At 42.6% G+C, this 26,637-nt stretch overlaps 1 protein-coding gene across 1 annotated transcript in view; it reads right to left on the bottom strand.

The window, feature by feature from the left end:
• NELL1 (neural EGFL like 1) overlaps positions 1-26,637 on the bottom strand; it is a 6,602,686-nt gene that overhangs the window by 6,369,279 nt on the left and 206,770 nt on the right. Inside the window, exon 2 of the mRNA XM_069623485.1 lies at positions 9,790-9,918. Coding sequence (XP_069479586.1) covers positions 9,790-9,918 — 129 coding nt within the window. The remainder of the gene's footprint in view (positions 1-9,789; positions 9,919-26,637) is intronic.

Here is a 26,637-nt window from a genome sequence, read left to right as displayed (position 1 = left end):
AGGCATCATTTCCCCACCTTTATTGCAATGCCCAACAACCTGGCAAAATTATCCAGTACCTTCAAGATGTAATTGTGGTTAACCTGTGGATCCTGAATGTATAGGAGCATGTCATCCACATACAATGATATTAAATGACATGTACCATCCACCATTGTACCCACTTCCTCAAACTCACTACTCAAAAACAATCACCAGCAGATAAACAGCATTGGAGATAGTGGACAACCCTGTCTTGCACCCTTCTTTAGCTCACAAGTGTCTGAAATTAAATGGCCTGTCCTCCACTTTTGCCCTGGGATAAGTGTACAACAGCTGAATCCATCTTATAAAGCCTTCCCTAAATCCAAATGCCCAAATGTGGTGTACATCCAATCCCAGCATACAGAATTGAACGCTTTGGTGGTGTCCAGGGAGGCCACTGTGCAATCCGTCTGAGTGCTGCTGTTCTAACAGTGACATAATGTAGGCAGTGCAGATTTAACAATGTATTCCTGTTAGGAAGAAATCCTGTCTGATCCTCATGTATAAGTGAGAAAATGACTTGACTTACTTTATTCGCTCGCAGTGTGCTAAGAATCTTCATGTCATGTTAATGAGGGAAATGGAACTATACGATTCGCAGAGCTGCTGAAATGTGCCCTGCTTTGAAATCGGAATTATGATCAATTCCCTCATAGATGAGGTCAATGTTGGCTCGTACGTAATTAACAATTTGGGCCCAGGATTTGACTATATACTTTATAAAAGTCTTCCGGAAGTCTGTCATTTTAGTAATCACTGCACATATTGCTCTCTCAGTTAGGGGCACCTCCAGCAGATCCACTTTCTCCTATGTCCTTTTGGGCAATTTGTATCTGAGACAAGGTGTATCCAATATCATCCACCAGTGGAGTTTTATCACACCTGTATAATGTTTGACAATAACATTTGAAAATGTCATTAATCATAGTTTGTGCACTCCGTAACTAGCTAAATTTGTCCATCAAGGAGCAAATCATCTGCCTTGAATGTTCCCTTTTTACAAAGCCACGCAAGTAGTTTCCCAGTCTTATCACCGTAGTCCGGTAACTTTTCTGTGTACACCTGATAACCATATTTCCCAAGTCTCCCACAGCCCATCATGGATTGTTGTCTAAGTCCTACCAGGGCGGTTACATCAGGATCTAGGGAATTTTCCACTGCTCCGATCTCATCCTCTATTCTGGATAGTGTGCCTAAAAGTGATTTTCTGACCCCACCGACCTTTGAAATTGCTTCTCCCCAGATCAAGACCTTGAAGGCCTCCTATGACACCCTCTGATCCTCCACACTCCCCTCATTATTCTTGAAATACTCCAATAACCTCTCTTCAATATGTGATTTAAACAGAGCATCCAAGAGCATCTCAACGCTTAGCTTCCATATTGGAATAGGCGCTATTCCCCTTGTCACTGCTAGGGTGGAGAATAGTGGGGCATGATCTGATATCGACCTGCCCCTATCAATAAAATCTTGTCTACTTTCCACCCCTGTAAATAAATAGTCAATGCACATATATATCTTATGTGGGGCCGAGTAATATGAATATGCCCGCCACAGCTTGTTGTTCACCCTAACTAACTAACTAACTAAAGAGTTTCTTATATAGCGCAATCACTCACCCAAAGGTCTCAGGGCGCTTACATAACAACACAAACAAATAACATAAATTGAAAAATAAGAGGAAAAGAAATGGCCGCGATGGCGATTAACATGTCCTGAGAGATAGCCAGAGATCTTTAGGGCATACGATGGCGATTAGATATCAAAAAGAAAGGTCTTAACACGTTTTCTGAATTGTTGCAATGTGGTGGACTGTTTAAGATGGAGAGGGATTATGTTCCAATTCTTAGGGCCCCAGGCCCCAAAGCTTGCTTCACCCACTTTCTTCAGAAGGGTACGTGGTTGTGCCAATGGCAAGAGACTGTTTGAGCGTAGCGTACGCTTTGGAATCGCTGTCTGTAGCTTAGTTTTTAGATATTCCGGGGCTTTGCCTGAAAGACATTTAACAACTATACCTAGTCCTTTGAATTTAAGCCGCTGCTCAATAGAGATCCAGTGTAACTTTCTTCGATGTTCTGAGATGTGAGTTTGGTGACTTAGGCCACATACAGCTCGAACAGCTCTGTTCTGTATAGTTTGGAGACTCCTAATGTTTCTTTTTGAGGTGCCTATCAGGAGGCTGTTGCAGTAGTCCAGCTTGGTGTTAATTATGGCTGCTGCAATGGATGCTCTATTAACTTTGGACAGATATGGTCTTATTTGCCATAAGAGATGTGTGAAAAAACTGCAAGATGACTTGAGGTAGGATACGTGCTTCTGAAATGTAAGATAAGTATCAAAATATACTCCCAGCGTTTTTACAGAATCTGATACCTGAATGTTGTTACCGCCAATTACGAAGGCTGTATAGTCTGTGTCCATGTTTTTGCGCCTAAAAGGTGTACTGATAATCAGCAGCTCGTTTTTTTTATCATTGAGTGCGAGAGAGTTAAGAGCCATCCATTTTTGAATGGTATCATAAATTTCATTTACAGTAGCCAAATCATCCTTTAGACACCAGATAGTTTAATCACTATCTGCGTGTCGTCGGCATAGTTAGCAAATTGTATGCCCATTGATTTCAGCAAATCACATAGGCATTTGATGTAGATACTAAAAAGTAGTGGGGATAAGCAGGATCCCTGTGGGACACCCTCCAGACATTCACTAGACACATATCCACAAGCAGCCTACCCAAAGTCCTTGTGGGTAAGGATGGTTGGGTATATGATGTCTTGTCATGTTTGACCCCCTTAAATGCTGCAGATATTTTTGCAAAGTAATCCGTGCAATTAATGGGAAATGCTCTAAGAAAGTGTATATGAAGTATGTCACGTTCTTAGTGATAAGAATATGAAATGCAGATTTATAGCAGTTGGGGGGTTCATTGCATATCACTTATTCTCCATGTGAGAAACCAAACACATCGGGCCTAATTTACAATTCGTTTTTCAATGGGATTCCGCCATTGAAAAAGGCTTATGTAAATCGGGCCCATTGTCTATGGACTGTTTCCAGGCTATGTTTGGATGCTGGTCAGATAGCACAGTCAGCTGATATCTGTGCGCAGGTTCAAAACACGGCAGGGTCAACTCAGCCTGTCATTTTTTCTAGGTCAATAAATTGAGTAACACTCTGTGGGATAATTATGTCTCCTGTTATTTCAGCGCACTGAGACCTATGGGTGTGTAGCGCTATATAAGAAATGAGATGATTATGCTGTCAGAAGGTGAGCCTTGCAGTGGTTCGTGAAGGTAGGTAGGTTGAATTGTTGGGAGAGCGCTTCTGGATGGCTTTGACCAGGCACCAGAATTAGCATGTATGCTATGGAGGTTTTGGCCACATATTCAAAGGAAGACCTTTATGTAGGATGGTGGTTTGCCAAGACGACGCAGAGCAACACAGGTTTGATCCCCGGGTCCACGCTTAGAAACCTTTCGATATTAAGCAAATTATAAATAACCAATTACAATTATAATATAAGCTGTAATGGTGCATACAGTCATTCTTGCAGTGAGGGAATTCCCATAGATAACCTTCTGTGCCATAGTAAAATGTTTTAAAGAAATGAGGGATTAGGCACCTGCAAGCATAATACGATAGGGGTGACGCAGTTCTACTCTGGGTTCGATTGATGATCCTGGCTCTGATACTTTGAAAAATGCATGCACATATCCCCGCTTCTTATGCAGTCCCACAAAGAGCACATTTTAGCAAACAGCTTTTACCCCAACGTTTATTTGGGGATTAAGGCCAGAATGGTCAGGGGGATTTTAGTAGAGGCTGGATTTAATTATGCATCTTGTTTCCAAGGATACGCTGGCATCCACTCCTGGGTTGCTTAATTGTTCACATTGGGAATCATGTAAGCCTGATTTTAAAGGCGGCAAGTTAAGAATTGTCTGTGTTTGGCGGCGTGATATCAATACAAGTTGATGTAAAGATAATAAAAAGAGACTGAATGAATCAATATTTTTCATATGGATGATCTAGGGATGCAGAGCCTTTGTAACTAATCAAATGTTCAAGCTGTGTTAAGACACTTGAAGTATTTAGCAGAAGAGTAGAGGTTAAAAGGCTTCTGCCCAGAATAAGCAGCCCCTGTTATTCAACATGCACAGTCAACAACGAGCATAGACCAGGATTTTGAGCCCTATTAATATACAAAAGAATCTTCTCTTAGGTGGAGCACAAAGCGCGGAGTGGTGTACACTACTTTAAGACAATGGCAGAACATATGTGGTTAGTGCAGGTGCGCGAGTACTAAAAGTGCAGTATCAGCCACAATGTCACTGTTAGCACAAGTGATCCCGGGCTCCATTTGGAAGAGGTGGGGGCAGACAAATGAGGAACCTCCTCCCCCCCCCCCACTCATCTGAATTCCCACCACAAAGTTATCAGGCACGCATTCGGTCTTTAAAAAGGGACATTTGTACACCTTCTATAATACAAAAGTGGGCCCTCCACTGGGTAAACGGCACAATGCGCCATTACTCTATTTGTGTGTTGGGTGCACTTTTTGCAATGAGGCCCCGATGCTTTTAAAAGCGTGGAGTTTACAATAACAACCATCTTCATTTTTAGGCAATTTGAGCCCAGTAATACAATATATAACATATACAACGTCCATGGTAGTGTAAAACATTATGAACAAAAAGGTTTTAAAAAACATTAAAAGCGTTAAACATTTTTTAAAAAGTGACAAAGTGCATGAAGCTACAAATCTGACCTTATTTTGCAGCCCTCGTGTTCCTGCACAGCCTCTGCAGCCACACTCTATTAAAGAATTGCGATTTGACTAAAACTGCCACCTCTCTTGAGTCTGACTTTAGAAAGTACAGCTCTTCTGAGATCCATCCGCTCCTGGAGTTTACTCTTTACCTGTTGCTTCCTATCTAACAGGCAGGAGGTTTCAAGGTAGTTTCCCTTTGCAAGCATTGCTCTGAGAACCTACAAAATCCTTCTTGCACCCCACCTTGTCTGCAAAATTACATTTTAAAGCAACACATACATCACAAGAAACCTGATTGAGCTTTGCTCCACAAGGTGGTTTCCGAACTATTCATACATTGCTTTCAGCCCCTAAATGGCAACAACTCTAATATTTAAGCCATGAGTTCCTTTCTTTGATGAGTATGTGGGTTAAGTCCGAAAACGTTATATGTCCAGTTCTTCAATAATACTTACTAAAACATGTAAATAACACGTATTTGAACTTTATGAACCTGATTTACAAAAGTTCTTTAGAATGGTTCAATCCCATTGAAAAACGCTGTGTAAATCAGGCCCCATGAGTCTAAAATGTACTCAAAGAGCAATCAGACATGACAATTAGAATTCACACCTTAGCATACGGTGCTTGTAGACATTCACAAAAAACTCTTAGGGCCTGATTTAAAAAGTGTTTTCCAATGGGAATGTTCCATTGAAAAACGAGCAGCAAATCAGGCCTTTGCATTGTTGTACAGGCAGAACATTCGTCCAGCGGGCTAAGGATGCCAATGAGACCAGCTTAAAATATCATGCCACTCTGCTAAATTGTACACAGAAGTGATAAAACATCTACAAAAATGTATACAAAATGGTGATAACAATGAAAAAACGGCAAAGAAAAGGTTATTTTAATAATCACAGCCCTTAAAACAAAAGTATAATCAATGACATCACATTAAGAAAAATAATATACAAATTGTGTATACATTTTCATATTTTGTGGGTACTAAGGAGAAATCAGTCACTGGCCAAAAACCTTGAGACCACTAACCTAAGAAAACCTAGGCTAATGTGTTTAGAGAAAAACATGCCCAACACTAATGCACAATCATGATTTCAAAGATGAGGTTCTGGGACAATATAAAACCCACCTAAAATAGAGTCATCCAACCGTCTCACAGAGAAAAGAAACACACGATGCAGAGAATTCTTCCTAAAACTAACAGAACAGAGTCTTCCATCAATGCGAAGGGGATTTCAGGATGGCCTTCCAAGTGGGAGGAAATGGCATCACTCTGGTGCATTTACGGTCAAGAATGGTCATTCTGCAACTCCCGCATATCCTCATACTTACAATCATCTGGCAAGTGCCAGTCGATATCCCAAGTGCCTCTCTTCATTGTCTAAAATGGTCTGATGCCACTAAGCGGCGTCAAAGTGTAAATGAAGTGACACAAGTGAAACCAGGAATTAATAAAGGCATCATAATAAGCTTCCAACGTGGTGGGCGCGGCTGATCAGAAAAAGCCACCATCACAAAACCCCTACAAAGTCACTAAACAATGACACATACTCCTCCTCTTGCTCTGGCAGTATAATCCATGGCCTGGCAATTTGCTTCGCCTTTTCTCTACCAAAAGTAGGCATTGCACTACTCCAGGCAGATGCCAGTAGCCCTAGGATGATTAATCATAAACTATTTTCTAAAGGCCTCATTCCTCTAGCCAAGTCATGCCTCTCCAACAAATCTTGCATCTTTTGATTTGATTGACCTATTCGTAGTTATCTTATAGTTTTGCTTATCTATTGTCTAACTCTCATTCTGAATGAGGCAAAGTAAAAAAAAAAACTGCAGAAACATATGTTTCCCTGCCTTTGCACCAATCACTAAAAATGTCCTGCACATAGCAGGAACCCTGTGATAAAACTCCAACTGGGGTTTCACCACTGTGTGTTACACGAGCCACGGCGTCCGGCATGACCATATATTATTCTTGACGAAGTGTGGCTTAAGCCACTGTTTTCTTAGTTTGGTCAGGAAGTTACAGATCATCAAAAAATCCATCAGATCTTCAAGGCAGCCCATACCGCACGGGCAAATCTTCCCCATACCCAGCCAAGTTGCCCTTGCTCTAAGGGGTAATACCGTTAGCCTAGCCGTTAATACATATCTACCACACCCGGCAGATTGGGTCACTTCGGGGTGGGAGAGTAAAATTACAACCAGGATAATTTCATAAATTCATAAAATCTGCTCCCCCTTTTTTTAGGAATAACCTCCTTCTGGACATGTGATAAACCAGCAAGTGCTGCAGGATTCCCCAGTCCCCATCGTTTCATTACAATCATCCCACCATTATACCACATTTTATCATCTTTGCTGGCGAAACGCAGGGAGTCTCTCATTGCGATAGAAAGGGGTGCCTAGCTGTGCGTTCAGAAAACATTCCAAAAATCTTTGCTGGGCTCAGATCAAAGCTCACGTCCCTTGCGGACAGGCAGACATAATCGTCAGCGCACTAATAGGACACCTTTATGTGAAATTTGAAAAAGTCTAAATGAATACATTTTTATTGAGACACTGCAGTTAAATTGTGTTACAATTTACACTAATGAACCGACTGAATTAATGAAATCCAGCCGATTGAGCAATGATGACAGTGAGCAAAAGCCCTTTCCCTTCTGGTGCTCCTTGCAATATGCAAGATTCCGGCTGCACTGCCTTTTTGTCTCTCTCCAGCTTTTTCTTCAGTGCTCCTAGCAGGCTGTGAAATCCTTTCTGACAGTTTGTCAATGTGCTCTCATTAGCTCGACAAAACCTCAACAGCAAATGAAGATACTGTAAGTTCAACTCCAATTAAGATGCCAGAGGAGATAGCTGTCTAAGCGCACCTTGATGATTTTAAGCTTAAGCAAATAGATGACTTGCCTCACAGAAAATAAATCTTAATTTGTCCATGATATGTTTTGACTTTTTGGTATTTGATGCTGTGATACCCTCTCTTGATAAACAAATGTCAAGTTTATGAGTGCTGTACTTCTTACCAGGGAAACAGAGTCATTGACTCGCATTCTAAAAGGTGGCGTGAGCTATGGTGGATGTGCTCTCCAAAATGTGTACTTCTCACGCCGGAGGAAATTAACATTATTTTCGAAGATGATCAGCGAAACCGTTGCTTTAAGATTTCAGACACATAATACATAGGCAAGTTGTTGATATTGTTGTACACAGACTCCTACCATATTTCCTGGACACTGATTCAATGTTTGACGACTTTGCATAGACGGTGACACTCAGAGCCTGTATTATATAACTACAATATGAAGTACTGAAATTCCTGTAGCAAGAGCATCCTTTGATGTCATCACTACACGGCTGGATCTGGGAATTGTAATGTTTTTTTAATTTTTTCCACAAGCATTTTTATTAGAACATTCATCTGTGTAATATCTCAAAAGTGTGTGTTCTTGTGCGACTGTTTCGCTGACAAAAACGTTTATTGATGAAAGGAACGACACAGAAATCAATGAAGAACTCTGAAACCTGGTAAAACCTCTATAGTGACTGAAAAACTGGGAGCTATATATAACAAGAAATGTAAAGGTGGCTTTAGTTCTCACAATATCCTTACAATGTAAAAGCATGTGTTATACACGTTCATTGCTAGTGACTCGAAAGTTATAAAAGACACTTTATTTCTGAAATGGTTGACAAAATTAATTTGACTCATTTCTAATCTGATGAATAAAAAATGCTTTTCTTACAAGTTACAACCTCTGAAATGGAGAATGGTGGGAAGGGTAAGCGAAATGAAAGGGAGGAAGGTCAGGACTATGTATAATGCTATGGTTAAGGCAGGAGGAGAAGGGGAGAAAATAAGGAACTGATGGGGTAGTTAGAAATAGGGCTATGATTTGAGGAGGATCAGAAAACATGGGGAAACGAATGAGGGAGGGAAAGTAATGCATTAGACGGAAGGTGGGTATGAAAGAAGCCATACCTCATTATTAACAACATTGTCGAAGGGGTTCTTATATATAATTAGATACGTAGGGGCAGTCATTGACATTTCGTCCAACTTCAAGACACATACTGACAGTAGCTGGCAATAGCCACTTCCATACTCGCTGAGCCTCCATGCCTACTCTTTTAATAAAAACAAGACACATTGTCGAAATGTTCCTTTGGGACCAAGTGAGCATATTTTTCCAATATGAGCTGTCATTGTTTGTGCCCTTTCACATGTATTCAAATGTTATTGCATGCATAACATCACACTGCTTTGCAGCAGCTCCTGAGCCTAACCTTTTCCTGATGTTCAAAATGTTTCCCTGAACCTTTTTGGCCAGAAGCATAGACTCAAAAGGTAAATAGATAGAATGCAAAACATGCTTAAATGCATTTGTGTAGATGCTCAATAAGGAATTATCATACTTAATTCCACCTTAAAAAAATGTTTTGCAACCTGATTACAATTACTTCTATTGTCTTTTTCACATTAAGCAAAGGTGCCTGTCCATCCATCCAATCAATTTGCTAAGCAATAGTCCGGATCAAAGGCATGCATTCTCATGGAATGGTAGTTTAGTATCAGGAAGAGTAAACCTAGGTGGCAGAGAATTCAGCTATGTCAGAAGACAAGGGGTTCACTAACCTACTGAGGGACTGCATCCGCAGGGGCCCTGAGGGCCAGGATTGAAAAAGGAAAGGTTTGCCCAAAGGTTCACAGGACTTAAGGGGAGCACACAACTTAACTTGTGCCCCCAAAATAATTAGGATGTATCTATAAACATGCTTTGCGATAAAAAGGAGTGCTCGGTTGAGTGTGTATATGTTGGTCTGTTAAAAGGGTTTAATACATGAATCTGAAATATTAACAAGGTGTAAAGCATGCTATCTGGTCCTTTGTTTCTAAGACATGTGGTTCAATCTTAAATGTGAACACCCTGTCACGCATGCTATCCGGTCCTTGGTTTCTAAGACATTTGGTTTAACTCATCAAATATATGTACCTTGAAATAGAAATGCTTTGCTGCCGTTGTGTAGTCCTGCCACTTGAGTAACTCCAGCGGTAGTATTGACAATGTCCAGCTCTGCGATTATATCAATTTGTAAGTTGGGATCTGTGCCAAATCCTAACACTGAAAAATAAAACAGGATCACATGTCAGCAAAACAATGAAGCAAACAGGGCGAAACACTAACAAATGAAGACTGCAAGCCTCGAGTTGTTAAATGTATCCCTTCTTGAAAGGGTGCAATGATCAAGGGAAACTGTGCATCCTAACTAGAAGCAATTCTTACCAATAGTCAATAATTGTGGTATGCTATCTCATTCACTATTTGAGCCAAATATACTGTGACAGCCCCATGCACATCATTTTCCCAAACCCCTAAAGGCGCCAGATGTAACATCACAAGCCCTTCGACCACCACGTCCCCTGATGACATCATTGGAAGTTGTATCAGTGGATTGATGACTGCATTGGCATAACAGAAAGTAATATTATAAAGTGTTTGATCTTGAAACAAGCCCATTACAAAAAAATCAGCAATCATGCCTGGAGTGGCGGGTTCAACTGGGTGGTAAGAATAAAGCTGAACTGGGAGAGAGCATTTAAATAGGGATGCAGGGCTACCAACCGGTGTGCCCTGCCACTGCAGTTGTTATTACTTTTTTGTACATCTGTGGACATTCCTTTTTAGAAAACATGTGTGCCACAGGGAATGCTGATCTTATTTTCTCAACAGCAAAACAACTACAAACAATATGGCTCTATGGAGAGCCCCTTTTTGATGTTTACAGTGGCTGGTGGTTAAATGAAATGGCAATACAGACTAGGAAAACGTTGCGACATAGAGACAGGTACGTTTTCATTTTTTTATTCAATTTACTTTATGTGGAGAATGGAGGAAAGAATTCAGTATCTGGATTAGCAAACCATAATATCCAAAAGATTGCTGAGAAAAGGCCACATAATGCAGCTTTTTTCTCCAAGAAACTTGATTGGCTACTCAAAACCATTGCTTGGTGCTAATATGTGTTGAACTAGGAAATAACATCTTAAGAATAGAAACAGATAACCGGTAAGCGCAAGAGTCACAAAGGAACTCGCAGGTGTCCTAAAATACACACCTGCCACTAGTTACTGTCTGAAAGTGGCTGGCTATCAATTTCTTTATTGTGTATCTAGCCAGAGGTCTGCTCAAGGAGCAGCTCCAGACCCAAGGCAGGGGCCCTCTAAAATCTGACCGCCACTGTATTAAATGATCACTTCGTGGCCCAGACAAGGTCACAGTTCTTAACTCTGGACACCCACATTTGCATTCATGCGCTATTCTTCATCCTCTTGCAGCAAAGGTTCGTGTTCATATTATTGATTCAGAGTCCCGTTGCCTGCACACACAATGATGACTTCCTGACTTCCATATGTATCTCAATGAGCTTGGAAACTATTTAGTCGCATTAGCATTAAAATATCAGCTGTTCATAAACAGCTGCTTGTCTGATTAGGCAGACTAGTCGACAAAAGATCCAGCCATCTTCTCCGGCAAGTGTCAACGTATTCACTGTATTGCTCCCAAAAAACAAGCAAACACTAAAAAAGTACTACAAATACTCTCAATAAGGACACACATATGTGTCTGCCCTCTGCCTCTACCCCAGTGGTATTTAAACTTTGTTTATGCTGAGCCTGCCCCCCTTGAGTACAGATATTGTTGTCAAGTCCCCCTTAAGCAAACATTGTGTTGACGGGCCCCCAGGATGCCATATCTGTTCAATATGTGTTGCCGGGCCCCCCAGGATGCAATATCTGTTCACTTTTTCTATTGAAAGCAGTTATCATGCTACATTTTTGAAGAGCCTCACACCCCCCCCAGCCATCCTTCCGTTCCCCATAGGGGGGATCGACCCACAATTTGCAGACCACAGCTCTACCCACACAGCTCCAATGATATATTCAGATCAGCAGTGCCACAAGAAAGATCTTGAAAACCAGTACCTGCTAATCTGAAGAGGAACTTTAAAAGTAACAATGCCTCGATTAATTTGCATGCATTAACAGGTGTACCGTGCGGATTGCAAAAGATATATGTTTTAGAGTTAACATGTATTTTAGCTCACCTAATTAAGTACCTTGGTTGGAAATGAGATTTACATTTGTACTCCCCAAAAGGATTTTTACTGACAACTTCAAAAAATAGAGAGTAAAATACACCCACTTCAAATCCTATATGGAAACCTGGATACAGCATATAAGATTTGGGGGGTCGGGGGGTGCCAGGTAACAGAAACCAGCTCCTCTCTGATCAGCTCTCATCCTTCTAATGCTAGAGCTGGAGTTCCTTTCATGATCACAGTCAGCAACTGTTAGAATCAGACGTGTCAGCCACATTACAACACGACTTTTATGAACCTATAGTGAAGATCAAAAACACAATGCTTGTATCTGGCTGAGAAGTAAATGGCCTTAATTCACAATTACTGGGCCTCATTATGACTTTGCCGGTCTGGAAAGCTTACCGGCACCCTTGTTTCCAGACCATAAAATTAGAAGTTTGCCTGTTGGGGCCACTGCGCCCGACAGGTCTGACTCTGCTGGTAGGCAGTCTCTTCAATGAAACACCTGCACCATTAGCAATGGTGCCAGTGCTTCCGTGAACCCATTCTCATGGAGTCCTATGGGACTCCACAGGAATGGGGAACAACATTTACCATCACCTAGCTTGCCGGTCCCATGGGACTTGTAATGTCCTGGTAGCTCCGGCAAGCTAGCTGCTGGTAAAATATCACGAGTCTGGCGGCAACCCACCGGTATCACCGGCAGGGTTACCGCAGGACACGTAATGAGGCCCAATGTCTTTTTTCACATTCTCTCAAATTTGCTTCATAGCTTTAAATGTGCCTTCCTATTTTAGCACTTCTTGGGTTTTACTAAACAATCATGAATTGGTTTGAGATAAACCCGAATGTCAACGTATTCGAGCAGGTCAAACTTATCTGTCGTTTAAATAATGTTAAAGGAAAATGTTTGAGCTGACTCATTAGTTAAAAATGTTGCAAACAGGATAAGGACAGGTAGGAGGAGTGCAGAAAAAATGAAGAGGGTTAGTTTCAAGACCAATTGCAAACCGGTATTCGGTTTGGCGGCTGATCCAAGCAATATCAAACAATATGTGGTGCACAATTTGTTAAAGGTCTGCTACCGACAGCAGGTATGGAGATGTAATGTAAAGGGGTCTTACATAGTGCAAGTCCTGTCATTTTGGTGGTCTCTTCATATATTTAAAAAATATTTGTGAAGGGTTCATTCTCGTCCCACTTATTTAGCCAGACTGCCAAAATAAAATCTGCTGGTAACTAGGCCTCTAACCAACACTGTGAGCCTGATGTAGAAACACACTTTTGAATGGGAAAGCTCCATTGATAAATGCTTTGTAAATCAGGACCTGTATATTTGTAAAAGTTTAACTTAAATTCTGGTAGGATCAAAGCAGCTTGACATAACACATGAAGAAATGCAATACCTAGATTACCGAAGGACACTACTGTGCTCTACATAGCATACTACTTCTTTTGCTCTTGAGTTTCCATCGGCGTAGTATCAAAGACTGCAGACACTGTCTTTGTGGCAGTGCTGCCACTCGTTCATGCACTAAATCATTGGTGTGCTACTCAGAGCACAATGCACACCTTCAGTATCTGGTCATTTAAGTCTCCATCTATTATCATTCTTGAGCCATGGCCTTAAATGTGTAGGTTAAAGCTAGAGACCAAGCAGCTGTTCAGGGTCAGAACTCAACAATGGCTGTAGATAGAAACATCTGGGTTTATGCTGTGTACCTATTTCTTAGTGTATAGCCTACCTCGAGCCAGTGAACTATGGGTTCCATCCAGATGTGTGCAATATGTTTGTTACCTCAGTGAGCTACATTTGTGTGGTACTGAAAGCTCCAAAGTGCTTCAAACCTCCCTTTTTGCACCACGAATCTTCTCATCTCCATCCAGCTGTCTGAAATCTCCCTTACAGTTGGAAGATTCTAGAGAGGTGATTCATGGAGATTTCATGATGTTGTAAGGGTTCCCAAACCACACAAGCATCTCAAACATCCGCAATATTCTTCGAAAATGGTTTGAGTTTCTGTTTATGTCTTTTAGGAAAGTGTGCCTGTGAGTAGTTTTCACATTGCTTCCTCAGCACTATCCCCTACATTAGATGTTCTTTATTATGCACAGTCCTTCATATAACCACAATGGATTTTTCGATGACTGCCATAAATGTCATGGAAAGTTCATAACCCAGATGTTTGTCCTGGAGAGTGTATTAATACCCAAGGTTTGGGCCTTTGTTTTCATCTGTTAAACAAAACATATCAGAGTACAATGAAAATGTCTAACTGAAAAGTTAGGAAATGAGCATCACATTTGCATTTCATTGCATGCCCATTATTCATCCTTTAGCTGGTTTGATCACTAGGTGAGGCAAGGTAATTGATCATTTCAGAGATCGGTGTGCAACCTGCAAGCACAGGTTTCAATTCCACAAGCCCCGCCCTTCATGACGCCAAGGAAAATAAAATTACCATGTTTAAGTTCGGTATTGACAGACCTGTTATTAGAGTTCTTGAAATAGCTGCAATCTCACAAGGAAAAGTACAATAAAACATCACACTTTCATTATTTTTATTTGACACGAGTGAGAAAAGTCACATCTTTGTCATGTTGAGTTGTGTGAGATCACTTGATCTTGTTATAGTGCTGCTTTTGCCATTTGTCTGGCCTTTGGTGATTTGTATCCTTTAAGCAAATAAGGGTGGGTTGTGGGTAGATTAGTGGTAGAAGAAGAAGCAGGGCAAAGGTTTCTATTTGATTGGCCGCTATACAAAGGCACAGTGACGGCTGGTAACATTTTTAATTGGATGGGTATAAATCTGAACACGAAAATGCAAAGGCGACTGCCCATAGCTGGATTCTGGGGGAGGAAGGTTCTCCCTCCCCCGAGAAGATCTTATAAATAATGAGTTGAAATGGTGCATTTTGCAGCATACGTCTGAAAAATGGGGGCAAAAACCACACAATTCCATTTTGGTTTTGTAGGGCAGGGATCACAATTAAGATTGGATAAGAAGGAGCTAAAAGCAGCTCATGGGCATCCAGAATAAAGAGTGACCAAGAGTTACGACTGGACAATGAGGATCTAACACATAACGTTCTGCAACTCTAACTTCCACTTAAGTTGCAAACGTATCAATTTGGCCATAATTGTTGATCCCCAATGCTTTAACTGTCGGATAGATGTGTCCTGAAGTTTATTTTTAGATTCTCCCAAATGCGGAGATTTAAATGCATATAAGCGTGTTTGTTTGTTTGGCATTGGTTGGCCTGGGGAGCCAATATGTTTTTGTTTGTTTCTGAAAGGCAGTCCAATGGCCCATCCTAAAATATATGTTAATCTTATTCCCAGACCCTTCTGGCTGTGAGTAGATATTTTTGATTTTAAGTTTTTCCTACTATTCTGGTGGTTTTCTAATCTTAATAGCTAGTAAAACTTGAGTATCAACTAATTTAGCCTGGGCTACCAATTACTCTTTATATAAAATAAAAATAACAAGCCCAAACTCATGTTTTGCCATGAAGTAGTTATTTGTTTCATTATTAAAATTACTCAAAGTTAATTTCCGCCAATACATACATTCCATGAAGTAGCACAATATCATGGATAGATGCATTTTTCTTCTGATTTAATTTCACCCCATTTTTCCTAAATCCTTTAAATACCATGAGCTAATGCTCAAACTTGGGTGATCTTGCTCCTTTAATTGGACGGGCATAGTAATGTGAGATGACATGATTTTCACTCCTTATTTGTTAACACTTGAATTCAGTATATGTCGAAGTGAAGAAGGAGTGTAGGACATTGTATGTGACCAACACAAGATATCATTGTTACAACGTCCACTTTCCATAAATGGATAGTGTCTATTTGCTCATGAATTTAGAAATGTCAAACATGTCACTTGATTGTGTTTTACTCAGATCTCAGATTGTGGGCTCAGATCTCTGGGAGGAAGCTAAAACCTGCGGAGTATTGGCCCCGAAGTGGGGGGACCAATCAGTGGGCTGTATCACTTATGCAGATGATGTAGTCCTGATCAACTATACACCGGCAGGCCTACAATGCTGCTTGCAGGACTTTTCATGTATCTCTCCAAGAACCACCTCACTGTTAACCCTGCTAAATCTGTAGTGATGGTGTGTAGCAAGAGGAAGAGACAAATCAGCTTCAGGTGGAAAATCAATGAGAGGTGGATCACTAAAGTGGAGTGTTTTCAATATCTATGTTTCCCGGTATCTTAAAAATACAAACGATTAGTGGCAGAAGCAAAAATGGAAGAGAAGGTGGGGGCCCGTTTGTCCCGCGCCAAAGCAGTGCAGACCAGACTATGTGAATTCGCTCTCCTGCCCCTTGTTGAGGATTAAAGGGCCAAGATCTCGCGATCATCTTGTATGGAGCCGAACTGACCCAAGATTGAAGTAGGAAATTCATAGACATACAGGAAGGAAGGATTTTAAAAAGAGTTTTGGAGCTTCCAACCTCAGTTCCAGTGAGTCTAATGAGTCTAATTGTGTCTGGTGTTTTGGTAGGCCCAAGTAATGAAGAAATGTCTCTCCCTATATTTCAAACTGGTAAGATCGGACCATCCACACATCAACTATTACTTAAGAATTACCATGGGTAAGGGATACAACCCATTTCTACACAAATTAAGGAAGAGATGCAAGGGTTTTATGGTACAGTTGGATTTGAATGGCCCAGTTTCTGATGACATATTAAAATCTAGGGTCAAGAAATGGGACAGGATAACAGACCTGCAAGACATGGGCAGCCTAAAGAAATATGTGGGTCAGAAAATCTGGTACTTGCCCCCTAGAGAGCTCAGACTATACTTACAAAGATTCCCCTCAGCAAAGTACCGAGATTGGTATCTGAAATTCAGATTGGACTGTTTGCCCACTCTGGATGTGACAGGACTAACTGGGGATTTGTGTGGAGCTTATACGATGCAGATTGTGCGGTGGGGATCGGGAGTTGGTGCACCATCTAGTGATGCATTGCCCGAGGGTGATGTAGGAGAGAATTGCCAGTTTCACCCCCTTTACCTATTATCGACAGGTCTCATAGCACCTGACCTATGGCATAGACTAAAAACTACCGCTCCCCTATCCCTGACACTGGCCCTGGTCAAGTTCTTGATTATCATTTTTTCAAACCTGGAGGAGGTGATGGAAGGGAGCCGCTGTGAGGCAGAGTCTCACTTGGATATGGGGTAGAGCCTGTTTCACCCAGTGGGTCAGGCCTTGGGCACTGAAGTGGGGTGGTTGAAGGGGGGGAGACAAATTCCCTCTCTCTAGGTCAGTAAGAATGATAATACAGATCAATACTATGGAAACCCTAGGACCAAGAGATTGGGGCTTGGGATTCTCCAGTTAAGTTGAACTATGAAACATATGTACTGGTATCCATACAGTTGTTGTTAATGACTTAAATTGCTTTGCATACTTGCATAGTCCCGTGTGTGCTAATGATTTGAATGTGTGAAAAATCTTGCTTTACTTTGTTTGTGATAGTACACCGCTATGGTGACTTCGAGAATAATTAGTACCTTGTGCACTAATAAAAAATAAACAAAAAACAAGTGGGCCCAAAATCCCACTTTTGATATGCTCACAGTTTTAAACCTACTCTGGTCTGTGACCTTCCCATGGATGGCAATGCTCACATTAGGATAATGGTGGACAGTAAATTACTGAATGAATGACTGAATTGTTTATTGAATGGACATTTAATTACTTTTTTTGAACTTGAGTTTCATTTGAAGCTAGACGTTCACAGGTAAGTTAAATATGTCAAACACTATTTTTCCAAGACTTTGTACAACTCCATGGAATTATGTGAATGATCAGATTTTGAAGCTAGTCAAATAACTAGCCTCATCATTCATAATGCTTTCTATATTACAGCATTGTATTTCATTACTTTGCTTCAGTGGCTCGTGCTGAGCCCAGTGAAAACAGTAACGCTCCCTCAGGTGCAACAAGCAGTCAAAGGAGCACTCCTCGGCTGGCTTGAGCTTTCCAAAGGAAGCTTGTTTTCCCTTAAACAGTTTGTACCTCAGCATGCATGTCCAATGGGCCATGCAAGGACTGGGGCATTTTGCTTCCCCAACACTGCATGGCCCATTGCAGATGCAGGCTGAGGTATTGCAGCTCTGAATGTGTGATGAGGTGCTTCTGTGCCGCCCCCGCACATTTGGAACTGCTGGGGTGTACTGGAGGTGCTCTAGCTCCTTCATGCATGTGCGGGAACTAGGATGCTCTCCCTGCTACCTCGATACTGGTAGTGTTGTGTGCGAGCTGGATACTCATTGTGGGATCCTACCTGATGGCGATGAAACAGATTCTGGAATGGGCCTGAAGGGAAAACAAAATAATAGGTATGTGAATGTGTGCATGGCTGCCTTGTTTAGCAATGCATTTATGTTTGGGTGCAAGTCTGAATTAAAGAATGTATTTTCTCTGGGGCACATGTGAATGAGAGAGTGTATGTTGGTAGAAAAGTTATGAATGCTGTTAATGTGTATGGCTACACAAGTGAATGTGTATGAATGCTGAATTAATGCATGTGATTGGTTACATGAATAATGCACCTACTTCCCCTGCACCCCCAAATCAGAAGCCCACTCACCAGCACAGAGATAAGGCCTCTGATTTGGGGGATCAGGGGGACAAGTGCCTCCAAATCAGAAATCAATTCAGCAGCATGATGTGTGGGACCCTGATTTCGGGGTGCAAATGGAGAGGGTGTATTTTTACTGGGTATTAATGGGGAAGAAGGCCATGATGGCTAGTAAAAAAAATACCAGCCAGAGGCAGAAAGCGTGACCAGACTGGCTTACAGCAATGCAGGCCAGTCTGGCCACATAACATCACTTATCATGTTATATGATAAGTGTATTTATGTGGCTAGACTGGCTTGCATTGTTGCATCCAGTATGGTTATTTTTTCTTACTGTGGCACTGGCATGGCATCTGAACTCAATGTTTGGATGAGTGAAAAGGCAATTATAAACCCGGTCCAAAGAGGGTTTTGAAGGCACCTGTTCACAGTAGATCAAAAATGTACCCTAACTCATTTCATCCATAAGTGCGCGTTTGTTAAGAACAGGCCATAGTATGTTGCATTTTCAGAATTCTCCTCAGCCTTCCACCTGGGGGCCAAAATGTATATAAAAATGGATATTGGAAGAGGCTGTTAAGCAAAGCCTTTATACCAAGACAACAATCAGGTTCGCTACGGCAGAAGCAGGAAATTAACCCAAAAAGATCAGTACAACTAGAGAAGTGAAGCAAGGTTGCCTACTAGCACTGGTGCTGTTTTGTTTGTATATTAATGACACTGATAATGACGTTTAGAGTGCAGTGCAAGATGTGCCCCAAATTGCCGAACAACCGTTGCCCATACATTCATATGTTGATGACTGATTCTTATTGGACTCGACCCAGAAAGCACTCACAGATCAAGTATGGGTTGCAGCATTTTGCTGCAACCTAAATCAGGTAATACTTAAAAAATCTAAATTGAAAATCGGTGTCCTGATGAAGAGCCTCAACAGGAAGGATACATTTCTGTAGGCGAACTGATTGATCAGGTGGACTCTTTCCCATACCTGTGAGTAACATTACATGCCAGCCTTTCCTGGAAACCTCAAATGTCTTGAGCAGTTAGAAAAGCTGAAGTAACATCAAGAGCACTCACAAAATTCATCAGGAAATACAATGACAAGTTTGTTTTGTTTGTTTGTTTGTTTGTTTTATTCACTTTTTATGCGCGCCAGACCCAAGGGTAGCAGGGCGCAGTGGCAAGAAAATGCAAAGCTTACAAGTTACATCAAAGCATAACGTACAATATAAAATACAGTGAATACAGAGTATACGGATTTGAGAAAGGTCAATCCAATTACAGGTAACATCCTAGCAAATGTACAGTAGAGAAAACTGTGAAGTCATGGGGCACAAGTATTTACAAAATATAAGTGGGACACAGATAGTACAATATATACAAGGTTCGAGTGCGGGCAGTCGGGTTAAGGTGACAACAGACGAGTGAGATCAACTGAGGTTAGTCGAGGTGAGGAGTTGGATGACATTTTTTCTAAAGTGAGGGTAGGGTAAATCAGCTCTCAGGTCTTGTGGTAGAGAGTTCCAAATCTTTGCAGCCTTTACCTGAAAGCTATTACCACCTATCGTCTGAAGTCTAAAGTTCGGTATTGTCAGACAGTTGGAATTGACAGCTCTAGTCGGTCTGGAGGATGTTCGCCTATGGAATTTGTCAATCAGGTATTTGGGGGCGGAGTTATTGAGGGCTTTATGGGTCAGGGATAACATCTTAAGTGTTATTTTGTTCTCAGTGGTCAGCCAGTTATGATGGCGTCTAGTGGCAGAGATGTGGGATCTTTTGTTTATGCCTAGTGCTGCTCTCAGGGCATTATTTTGTAATATTTGTAGTCTTTGCGTTATAGTTTTATTTGCTCCGGCGTAGAGAGCGTTGCAATAGTCAATCCTAGAGAGTATTAAGGCTCTAGCCAGGATTAAGCAGCTCTTGTTGGATAGGAACGGTTTACCGGCTCTTATCAGTTTGCACGTGTAAGCCGTGGAGGAGGCAAGGGATTTTAGCTGTTTGTCAAGAGATAGGGTGGAGTCAAGATAGAATCCCAGGGTTTTTACGTCCTTGGACACTTGGATGATATTCCCATCTATGTTAAATGAGGAGAATTCCTGACCTAATTTTTTGATATTAGTTTGAGTGCCCAGGATAATCAACTCTGTCTTATCATCGTTCAGACAGAGGCCATGGGTGGCCATCCAGGCCTGGATGATAAGATATACCTTGTTCACCAATTCCGTGTCTTTCGCATGATCCCCAGAAAGCGGGAGGAGGATCTGTGTATCATCTGCATAGTTAGTGTAGGTGATACCGAGATGGTCCAGATCATCAAACAAGGGCTTGGTGAAGATGTTATATAGAGTTGGGGAGACGCAGGAGCCCTGAGGGACACCGCATAAAATAGGGGTGGGATCTGCTGCTGCCGAAGGGGAGAAGACTCTCATTGTTCTTTCACTCAGAAATGACTCAATCCATCTGATGGCTTCCGGGGAGAAATGGGCAGCGGAATCCAGGTGACTACAGAGGACTTTGTGATCCACCAGATCAAAGGCGGCGGAGAGGTCAAGGAGTAGCAGAAGTACTGTTCTTCCTTTGTCTCGAAGCTCGTCAATTTGGGATTTCAAGTCAATAAGGGCTGTTTCAGTTCCATGTAAGGGACGGAAGCCCGATTGTCTCTCTCCTAGGAGGTTGTGTAGTTCCAGATGCTTTTGAATTTGGTTATAAGCGGCTTTGTCCAGAATTTTGAGAAGAAACGGTAGCGTAGTAATGGGGCGGTAGTTAGTAGGGATGAGAGGGTCTAATGACTGCTTTTTAAGTAGGGGAAGTACCCAGGACTGTTTAAGGTTGGCAGGGATGGTGGCTGAGGCGAAGGAGGCGTTAATCAGTTTGGTGATAAAGGGCGATAAATCTCTGGCAGCGTCTTTTATTAACTGTGCTGGGCAGAGGTCACCTTTACAGTTAGATGGTTTAAGCGACAAGATAATTTTTTCTACTTCCAAGGTGGTCAATTTGGCGAAGTGGAAGGAGTCACTATGCGCCAGTAGATTATTGGTATTGGGCATTTTTGGTGAATCCTGAATTTTAAGTACTTCTTTTTTTTGCTGGTTTTTATTTTGGAGAGTAATAATTTTGTGTGATAGGGCTTGCTGGATGTCCGTGCACCAAGGTTTGTCCTTGGTGCAGGCGTCCGGTGTGGCGATCGGGGACTCAAGTTCCTTTAAAATAGAAAAGAGCTCTTTCATGCTGGAATTAGAGTTGGCTATACGGTCATCGTATGAGTTACGTTTAGCCTGGCAAACTTCTTTTTTGTAAGCTGAGGAGAGAGAGAATAGTTTGGCTTTATTGTCGACTGAGGGACAGAGCCTCCAAGTGGTTTCACTTTTTCTTTTCAAGATGTGCAAGTCTCTCAATTGTGGAGTAAACCATTTGTTTAGGTGGGCTTTAGGTTTGCTTGGTCTGAGTTTGAGAGGTGCCAGTTTATCTAGGGTGACGAGCATGATATTATTGAATTCTTGTACTAGGGTGCTGGGGCATAGGTTAGCTGATAATGCATTGAGGGTCGGTAGTATAGCTGGGATCACTTTCTCTACCGTGATGCATTTTTTATTTCTAGTTAAGCAAGGCGGTGCTATTGGAAGGATAGTATGGTTAGGTCTAGACGTGGCTAGGTTAAAGGACACTAAACAGTGGTCTGTCCAAGGTAGGGGTCTTATGGATAGGATAGTGGCTGAGCAGTTACAGTCGGCTATCCAGTCTAGCGTTCTTCCCTTCAGATGCGTAGGCTTGTCAACCCTTTGAGATAGGCCTAGTGCGTGAATAGTGTTGGCTACCACTGTGGCATTGGTATCTGTAGTGTCATGGAAACCTAAGTTAAAGTCTCCAAGGAGGATTGTTTGGGAACAAGGTTTGAGGTTATGAGTGAGCAGGTTGTGGAGATCCTCATCAAAGGTGCCTAAAGGGCCTGGTGGTCTATATAAAAGGTGGATAGTGAGAGTTTGATTATTATTTATCTGAAGTTTAGCAGATAAAGTCTCGCAGGATTGGAACGATTGGGTGGGTACTAGTCTAAGTGAGAGGCTTGTTTTGGAGATTATGGCAATGCCGCCGCCTCTTTCACCTTCTCGGTCATTTCTGATTATCGTGTAGCCATCTGGGATGGCTAGCATGAGCGAAGGTCCTGCTGCATTGTGTAGCCAAGTCTCTGTAATAGCAAGAAAGTCAAAGTTGCCTTCTGAGATTAGGTCAGCAATGTCTAGGGCATGGGCGACAAGCGATCTCACGTTCAGGAGTGCTCCAACGATAGTTGGGGTTTTGGAGATCTCTGTGGCTTGGGGGGATGGACTGGTGAGTGTATTAGCTGTAGTGAGCTTATTGTTCTGAGTAGGGCAAGTATTGGAGTTAGGTGGGGGCGGTAGTCTAACATAGCGAGGATTGCAGATCTGCTGGCAGTTAGTTTTGATGTTGGTAGGGGGAAGAGACCTACGGGGAGGTTCATGCAGTTTGGTTAGCCTGGCGCGGAGTCTAAGGTTTCTGCTAAGTGTATCACATGGACGTGTTGCAGAGGTGGGTGTCTCAAGGGATCCACGGCTGGGATATAGGTGTTGGCCTGGAGAGTTACAAGTTTGATATATTACCGATGTCAGAGGAGGCAAGGTGTTAGGTAGGCTAACATCTAGCATAATGAGTAGATGTAGGATAGTCCTCAATAGGACTGTGTAAATGGCTGGTAGATACATAGTTATATAAGGAGGTCTATCTGAGATGCCACATTAGTAGTTAGTGGGAGCAGTTGGTAATAGGTATGAAGCACAATGTACGCTCGAGGTATTAACATATAGGAGCAATCTGGTGATAGGAGCCACCTAGATACTAAGTGCTGATATGATATATGTAGTCAATGACTCAGTGGCAATATGTCTGCTATACCGTGGGTGCTAGGTAGGTGCAGGAGTAAATGCAAGCAAGTCACAGGGCAGAGGTTCAACTAAGCTGGCTAAGAGGTACCTGAGCACGTGTAATCAATGACTCAGGGCTAGGCCGACTAGGTGGGTGCAGAATCGAATGCTAAACAGGTCTCAGCAGCAAAGGTTCAGGTATGCTAACTAGGAAGGTGCAGGACCAGAGATACAATGAATAATTCTAGGTAGTGGTTTGGCTAGGTCGAGTGGGTGAGTGCAGCCGGATACAGGTTAAAGTGGACTGTTAGTGACCATAGGGCACAACACAACTGTAGTGGTCTGATAACGACCATAGGGCACAACACAACTGTAGTGGTCTGATAGCGACCAAAGGGCACAACACAGCTGTAGTAGTCTAATAGCGACCATAGGGCACAACACAACAGTAGTGGTCTAATAGCGACCATAGGGCACAACACAACAGTAGTGGTGTAATAGCGACCATAGGGCACAACACAACAGTAGTGGTCTGATAGCGACCATGATGCATGACCAAATTAAATGCAAGTATCGGCGCAGGCTATCCCTAGGCAAATCAGATCAGATCACAGATGCTAAATACAGATTGGGCGCAGGCAGCACTGGGTGAGGCAAAGTAGAGCACAAAGAGGTTAAATGCGGTTGTATAGGCATAGTACAAATAGGCATATCTATACAGAGCATAGTGGACTGAGTGCAAATATTACGTGAAGCCGTTGCAGACGAGGAGATTCAGGGAGGCCGTGCATGAGATGCTATACACTGCCAGACAGATATTGAGAGTCAATAAGTTCTTGCGGGTGAAGGGTGGTTGTGACTGACCAGGAGACACCAACGATGTAGGTACTTTGAGGCTGGGGGCAGGGTGTTACCTTAGCTCCGGGGAAGTTCCTTGCCGGGCACCGTTAGTTAGGTAGGCATGACGAGGCCACCGGCGTCGTAGCAATCAGCAGCAAAACGTACATAGAGACATCGCCGGGCGCCGATTGCGCTCGGTCAGCTCAGTCAGAGCCTGAAGCCTTTTTTCCTCGCCTTACTTCCGCGACCCGGCTTCCGCCTGCCCGCGAATCGCGTTCAGTTAAGGGAAGCGAGGTAGCCAATCAGGACACGGCTAGAGGCCTGGTGGGGACAGGCAGAGGAGAGGACACGGCAAATCAAGGACGGCGGCCATCTTAGAATGAGTAATGCCCCTTGGGTGCATATAGTGGATGATGGCAACAAATGGGCTGATAAGCCCACGCTCGATGTAGGAGCGTTATGATGGTGAGGGATTGTAGAATGCGTCGTGTGCGTTCCGAGCACAAAATAGGAATCGAGTTTTGATGGGACACAGAGGGGCTTGGGGGCAGCTGATCATGAGCCCCAAGCTTACCTTAGATCCTGTGTGGGTCGGTGGGGTGCTGCTCCTGCAGTGCACCCGCGCGTTGGAGAGCTCCTGCTCCCGGAATGCAGGAAGGCTAATGATCGGCTCAGTCAGAGCCTGAAGCCTTTTTTCCTCGCCTTACTTCCGCGACCCGGCTTCCGCCTGCCGGCGAATCGCGTTCAGTTAAGGGAAGCGAGGTAGCCAATCAGGACACGGCTAGAGGCCTAGTGGGGACAGGCAGAGAAGAGGACACGGCAAATCAAGGACGGCGGCCATCTTAGAATGAGTAATGCCCCTTGGGTGCATATAGTGGATGATGGCAACAAATGGGCTGATAAGCCCACGCTCTATGTAGGAGCGTTATGATGGTGAGGGATTGTAGAATGCGTCGTGTGCGTTCCGAGCACAAAATAGGAATCGAGTTTTGATGGGACACAGAGGGGCTTGGGGGCAGCTGATCATGAGCCCCAAGCTTACCTTAGATCCTGTGTGGGTCGGTGGGGTGCTGCTCCTGCAGTGCACCCGCGCGTTGGAGAGCTCCTGCTCCCGGAATGCAGGAAGGCGGATCCTGAAGTGGATGCAGCCTTTCTTGCCAAATGTGGCAGCTCCATGTCTACCAGAGCTGAGTTGTGGGGTCTAGGCAAAAAGACTATTAAAGTACGTGTCTTTGGACGAACATTTTGTTGCCACAAGGGCTCTGCAAATTGGCATTAGCAGCAGACATTGGCTATGTCTCACAACCTTCAAAAGTAAGGAAAGGTCCTACAAGAGATGCACTCAAAAGAGTCACATTGGAAATTTGGCAAAAGAAAACCTGGTAGACAGCGCATTGAAGGATAATTTTTCAACAGCCATTTATGTCATGATATAGTAAACAGCTTAAAATGTATCTAAACTTCCTGACTATCAGTATGCATCGGCATACAGCACACTGTGAGAATTGAAACAGTTTAACGAAAGAAGCAGCCATCTGAAGAGCACATACATGATGGGCAGATGTTTACTCAGCAGGGTCCTGCCAAAAACTGTACTTACAATCTCTAGCGAGGTCTCACGAGAGATGGCGTATCACTCTAGCCAGAGCTGACAAAATATCTCTCGGCTACAATCCAAAAAGATGGAGTCGCAACACATATCCTGCATGCAAAATTTGAAGTGCAGCTTAAGAGACTCTATGCATTCTCTTTTAAGCTGTCTGGGGTATAATCATTTAAGAAGTAAGCATACTGATCCATATTTGAGGCGAGAAGGTCTTGTAGGAAACCACATAGTGGCAAATACTCTTCTCCTGGGGGACCTCACACAGAGCATTGCCAGAATGGTGGCTGTTTCCGTGTTGCAGCTTGGAAATGACCTGAAAAGTCTGTGCCAGGATCTTATATAAATTGAAAGCTAATTGAAATGTTTTGTTCAATTGGCTCCCACCGCAGATCTTTTCATTTTCTCTTTCTACGTTTTGCACACTTCAGGTCTACTTCTAATAAGCTGTAAGGGATGGACAGTACAGAGTGTACATTTCCCTTATTGTTTCTAACTGAGCAGGTTTATAAAGTATACTGATTACTGATGCTTATGTATACATTTTAATTCTGAATTGTCAATCGTATTTTAAATTCCATACTACACTTTGCTCCATTGCGAAAGTCTTTTGGGCCCGAAAATATAAAAAAATCGAAATCTATCTGCAATGCATATCCTTAAAATGTTACGTCTGCACTCTCCGGGAAATTGGGATACGAGGAGAATGGATAGTGGCAGGATAAAAGAGATGAATGGAAACAGCATCGCCAGTCTTATCTGCAGGAGAGCTCATTGCAAATCTGGCAACCTGCCC

Source organism: Ambystoma mexicanum, chromosome 11 (assembly GCF_040938575.1).
Source record: "Ambystoma mexicanum isolate Mex_15411 chromosome 11, UKY_AmexF1_1, whole genome shotgun sequence".
Classification (NCBI taxonomy): domain Eukaryota; kingdom Metazoa; phylum Chordata; class Amphibia; order Caudata; family Ambystomatidae; genus Ambystoma; species Ambystoma mexicanum.
This window is presented reverse-complemented; position numbering and strand designations above follow the sequence as displayed.